The sequence below is a fragment of the Sceloporus undulatus genome, chromosome 1 (assembly GCF_019175285.1).
Source record: "Sceloporus undulatus isolate JIND9_A2432 ecotype Alabama chromosome 1, SceUnd_v1.1, whole genome shotgun sequence".
In the NCBI taxonomy this organism is placed as follows: Eukaryota; Metazoa; Chordata; class Lepidosauria; order Squamata; family Phrynosomatidae; genus Sceloporus; species Sceloporus undulatus.
In genome coordinates this window covers 112,375,134-112,381,133 of record NC_056522.1, presented here as the reverse complement: position 1 = coordinate 112,381,133, position 6,000 = coordinate 112,375,134, and the positions used below count along the sequence as shown (strand labels likewise).

Genomic DNA, 6,000 nt, shown 5'->3' with positions numbered 1-6,000 from the left:
TCTGTAACTGTATATGTGATGATAAGAATTGTAATATAACTTTCATAATGCTAAATTCATTTCTGTAATATTAGTTATGCTGCAATGCTCTGATGGTTGACATATGATAACCTAAGCAGGGTCAGTCCTAGTTAGTACTTGGATGGGAGACTGCCAACAAATACTAGGTGCTGTTGGCTATATTTCAAAGGAAGGAACTAGCAAAGTTCAAGACGGTTGTGCACGCGCTGGTAACCTCACGCCTTGACTTCTGTAATGCACTCTACATGGGGCTACCCCTGTGCTTGACTCGGAAATTACAGCTGGTTCAAAACATGGCAGCCAGGCTTGTCTCAGGAACATCTAGGAGGGACCACATTACTCCGGTTTTGAGGTCCCTCCACTGGCTGCCTATCAGCTTCCGGGCCCAGTACAAGGTGTTGGTTATCACCTTTAAAGCCCTAAATGGCTTGGGTCCAAGCTATCTCAGGGACCGCCTCCTCCCGTACAATCCTCCCCGCGCTCTCCGGTCCTCTGGGAAGAACTTACTGCAGCCTTTAAAATCTAGGCTTGCGGCGACCTCCCAGAGGGCGTTCTCTGCTGGCGCCCCCAAACTCTGGAACGACCTGCCAGATGAGATCCGTCAGATAACATCATTAGACAGCTTTAAAAAAGCGGTCAAGACGGATCTCTTCCGGCAGGCCTTTCCAGACTAACCATCCCAGCCCAGGTTCCCTGATTCCCTCATTCCTCCCGTGGCCCCATCTCAGTGATGGTCGAGGATCAACAGAGGGATATCAGGGTTTTAATTGCTGTTTTTATGCTTGATGTTGTGTTTTTAATATGTTATACTGTTTAATATTGTCTTAAGGGGGGGAGGGATAAAGTGTTTTTAATTGTTATATTTTATATTTTACTGTTGTCAACCGCCCGGATTGGTTTGCCAGAGGGCGGTATATAAATTATTATTATAGCAAAAACCCCTCTGAGTATTCGTTGCCTAAGAAAACCGTATGAAAATTCATGTGGTCATCATTAGTCAAATGGTGACTTGAAGGCCCATACAACACATGCAAAAACACAGGGAATTATTAATTTCATTGGAGAATATGGGTGTCATCTTGTTGGGTAGTCCCAATTAGAGTAGACCCATGTGATCAGTTCTTGAATAGTGAGTGAACACATAGATAAATTTAATGGGTTCAATGGATCTATTCTAGTCGGGACTAAATAAAGGTTTAGGACTATGTATGTTACTGTTTTGCATCTGTGACAAAATGTTTCCAGGTTCACTTGCCATTTGTTATAAGACCAAGGTTCCCAACCTGTGCTCCGTGAAGTTCTTAGGGCTCCACGTGCTCTTACCAGGTGTTCCGTGGCCGCTCCAGGAAAATGAAAGAAATAAAAATTGAAAGAAATTAAAGAATAAGAAACAAAAAGTAACACTACTCCTAAACACCATTAACTTGTAAGAAATAGGGTAGGCCTCTTAAGGGCTCCACCATAGAAACTGATTCTAAAAAGGGCTCTACTAGTCAAAAACGTAGAGAAGCCCTGATCCAGACACTTATCTTAAGATAGCAAGTATAGTCTGCTCAGAAGGCTGCGTGTATTGAAGCAAAAAAAAAAAAGGTCCTCTCCTTCATCCTCAATACTGTCAAAACTCATAGTGGTCCTTTGATCATTGAAAGGATGGTTAGTTTTAGTTGCTTGGTAGAAATACAGAAAATTGTTTTACAACTTGGCTTTATTTGTATGTTATCTTCCCTTTTGTCAGAAGATAGGTTGGAAATGACAGATCAAAACATTTAAAGACTATACATGTCTAAACTGTGGTGATTAATGTTTTCCATAGCCATGTACTTCCAATATAACCAGGTGTTGATTGGCATATTGCAACAGATACTGTTTTAGCTGCATACACGCCAGGCTTGTTTGCAAGCAAATGGAAAGTCAACGTGACTTGTTCTGGAAAAAGACAAAAGATATGCAACCAAGTCAGTTCACAGAGACAGATGTTGATTTTTTTAATGATACAGACTTTAATTTTATATGCATTAAAGAGCTATCTTTCTGAAGTATTCTGCCTGTGATCCACAAGGACCGGTAGTCTAAAGAGAAAATTATATTTGTTTATATTCATTATTTTTTATTGCAGTTATATACAAGTGTATTCAACATTAAGCCGCTTGCATCCAGAGGGGCTTACTTTCAGATAAATGTCTATATGATTGTGGCGATGACAAATCAGACTGATTGGTTTGATTTCATGGATAACCTGAGAATTTATTCCTATAATCCTCGATTTATTTGTTTTCCCAAAGACACTTGGGATATATCACAGTCTTACTTATATTTTTAGTTAGATCAATGTCTTTATTAGGGGCAATCAAAAACTCACAAAATATTTTTCCAGAACCTTTCATTAGCCTAGATATTAAATAAAATTGAATTTTGTATAGCACGTGGAGAAGAAAGAGTCCTGACGTGAAGTCCAAGAATAGTTAGTAGTAAGTGCTGGATGTTGAACAAATTATCAAGTAGACAGTGGGCTGTTGTTACAAAGAAATAAACATGAGTTGCCAAACATTTTTATTTTTTGTAAACATCTACCAGGCACTTGCCTTGGTTAGGCTTCATCTGAAGTACTGTGATCAGTTCTAGGTGTCTCATTTTAAGTAGGATATAGACAAGTTGGCACAAGTTCAGAGAAGGGCAACAAGGATGATAAGAGGTACAGAGAACAAAACAGATGAGAAAAGGTTGAAAGAGCTGGGTTGAAGGAGTTCAGCTAGCTAAAGAGAAGACTGAGGAGTGACATGATTGCGCTCTTTAAATTCCTCAAGGGCTGTCACATAGAGGAGTGGGAAGGCCTGTTCTCTGCTGTCCCAGAGGATAGGACCAGGTCTAATGGTTTGAAGTTACAGGCAAATAGATTTTGATTGAACATTAGAAGGAAGTTCTTGACTGTAAGAGCAGTTCAGCAGTCCAACTTTAGCTGGAAATCTTGCATGGAGCAGGAGGTTGGACTGGATGGCCCATGAGGCCCCTTCTGGCTCTATGATTCTATGGCTCTATGACTTACAGTAGATTTATGTACAGCCTGACCTGTAGCAAACAATTTCATTGAGAACAGAAGTAAAGATGAATGTGGAAGGAATACGTGGACCATTACTACAAAAAGGAACAAGTTCCATGACTATTTATTCCGTCTTCTGGATCATTAATAGTTCACAGTATATAATTCATTAAGTTATGTATCAGTAATATTATTACTTTTTCTATCCACCCCCACCCATGCATGTATTAAAATTGCATGTAGTCCAAATAGGGCTAACTCACTGGGGAGACTAGGCGAGAGACAACATTTTTGAGGCCAAGAAATAAGTTTTAATCAAAATGTATACAAATAATAAGTACTGTATCACACCTATGTCTCTAATAACATTTTTTCTTTACATAGCCATAAAGACCTTGTGTAACTAGGGTTAGGCTCTGGGTTTATGAAGCCGTGTTTCAGTGCAGACATGCTGGCTAGCATTAAGCCAGAGTTCCACATTACATCTCAACTAAGGAATGTTGGTTTGATATTTGGTAACAGACCATGATAATAAGACAGGACAGGATAGGACAATATATAGCAGTGGTGTGCAACCACTGGAAAAAAACATCTAAACTAAGCTAGTAGTTTTGCAGAAATTGAGGGATTTCTGCTCTTTGTTTCCATTGATTTTGTATATCACTGCCATATCTATACTATGTTTTAACTTGTCTCTTGCTCCCAAGCATGTGAGAATCATGTCTCAGATGAAAGCTGATATTTGAATAATCTAGAACCAATATGTTTTTTCCTGCTTCCAAAGTCGTTTCTGTGATGCCTGAATTCCTGTGGATGTGTGGCTAGCCCAAACCCAAAGCTGTTACATGCTAGCATTGACAGGAAGGAAAACCTGTACTGCCAAGCACTCAATATGTTTTATTAGAGATCTTAGTGTAGAATGAGGAAACAAAACAGTTGTTCTATGGTTAGACTCAATATGGAACACTATTACTGTATTTTTATTATAAGTGAATAATATTAGCAGGATAGCTTACTGTTTACAGAAATGGAAGCCTCTGCACCATACAGTCCAAGCCTGATCTGTTTTCAGAACTCCACGTGTAATGTTCAAGTGCAAACATGACCATTTCAAATCAAACTGTGGTTAATGTACTGTTCATACCTCTGTCACTTGGATTGCTAAGCAGTTTCCAGGGCAATTTGGGTGTGTTTCAAAGAATATGCCTTAGATTATTAGTTAACACTCTGTTGAATAGGGTGGAGAAAAATGAATCAGTATTAGTAGAAATGATAAACCAAATGTGAAGCAAAATATGGACAAAAGAAACATATTTTGGTTTTTTTAATCCCCCATGTTGATAATTGTTTCAAGTTTTTTTAAATAAAAGCTTAAGACCTAGTTACATCTTGCCCTCTATGGGGCTGAAGTTGCACCCACATGGTCAAAATAGTCCAGTTTGATACCACTTTAATTGCCATGGTTCAGTGCAATGGAATTCTGGGAACTGTAGCTTGTTGTGGCACCAGAGTGGTGGTGTGGTGCCACAACAAACTACAGTTCCCAGAATTCCATAGCATTAAACCATGGCAGTTAAAGTTATGTCAAACTGGGTTATTTCTTCCATGTGGATGTAGCCTGAGAAAGATAAATTATTGCTGTTCAAAATAAGAACGTTATTCTAAGAGAATTCATATATGGTTTTTAAAAGCTTTATTTTCACGTGGTTGCAAGAAAAACAAGTTTTACCTGCGTGACAGAAAGTGACATTTCCTGGGAGGGGTGACATAGGGTGTAAGCGTGGCAACATGACAGATCTTATATAGCCTGGTAACACGGCATAATTTTTTTGTTCTCTTAGTTGTTTGCTAACAAATTGGAATGAAAAATATTTATACATGTAGTCATAAAGTCAAGATAACAGTATCAACTGAAAAAGTATCGTAGGTGTCCAACAATGCATGATACTTTGCTATTATTGCTTTGTCTCCATTATGATGATGCTAGTGTGTTGTGGGTTTTCAGACCCATGCAAAATTTGAGGATTACAATATAAAGTTTCTACATGAGAGGCTTGCAAAAAATTCTAGCATACAAGAGCGTGTAAAATTCTAGTAAAATATAGATGACTTATTTTTCAGGTGGGTGGCTTATGAAAATCCTGACTTTACGGGAGAACAGTACATCCTTGAAAAAGGAATGTATTCCAACTATGAGGCCTGGGGAGCCAAGGGTTCTAAAATATCTTCAGTTCAACCCATAACTTTGGTAAGAAGATATTTTTAAAATGATTACAGGTTTTTTTTTTAATTCCATCACATTTGTATTTTTATTCTGGAACTCATTTATCAGCATATTTTTGTATTGTTGTTTCATTTTCTTTTTTTGTCTTTGTTCTCCACACATTTTAGGATATCACCAGTGACCCTTCAGGGAAATTTAAGGTAAAAATTGCAACATCTTGCAAAGTAAATTGAGAAAGCAAACCAAAACTACAATCTTATAGACAAAAGGAGCACTAGGAAACCTGTAATTATCAAGGTGCTCTTGGATTGCAACTCTTGTCATCATACCTAGCTAGCATAGCCAGTGATGATGGGAGTTATAGGACACCATCATCTGGAGGGTGGTGCATTCCTTGTCCTTAGCCTGAATAAAAAAAATAGGTTGTGGGGATAAAAATGGGCATAACTGTTAATTAAAAAGAAATAGTCCTGGTATGTGTGGCGGTACATATATACCAGTGATGACAAACGTTTGAGAAACTGAGTGCCCAAACTGCAACCCAAAACCCACTTATTTATCACAAAGTGCCACATCCCTCTGGCTTTCTAGTAACAAACTCTGGCAAACTCTGTGCTGCGGTGATGGCATGTGTGCCCACAGAGAGGGCTCTGAGTGCCAGCTCTGGCACTAGTGCCATAGGTTCACCACCACTGATATATACTGTGTGACCCTGAGA

The 6,000-nt window shown here is 38.7% G+C and overlaps 1 protein-coding gene across 1 annotated transcript in view; it reads left to right on the top strand.

Annotated features, from left to right (window-relative positions):
• CRYBG1 (crystallin beta-gamma domain containing 1) overlaps positions 1-6,000 on the top strand; it is a 148,320-nt gene that overhangs the window by 125,877 nt on the left and 16,443 nt on the right. Inside the window, exons 15-16 of the mRNA XM_042453205.1 lie at positions 5,180-5,306; positions 5,450-5,482. Of these exons, the coding sequence (XP_042309139.1) occupies positions 5,180-5,306; positions 5,450-5,482 (160 nt within the window). The remainder of the gene's footprint in view (positions 1-5,179; positions 5,307-5,449; positions 5,483-6,000) is intronic.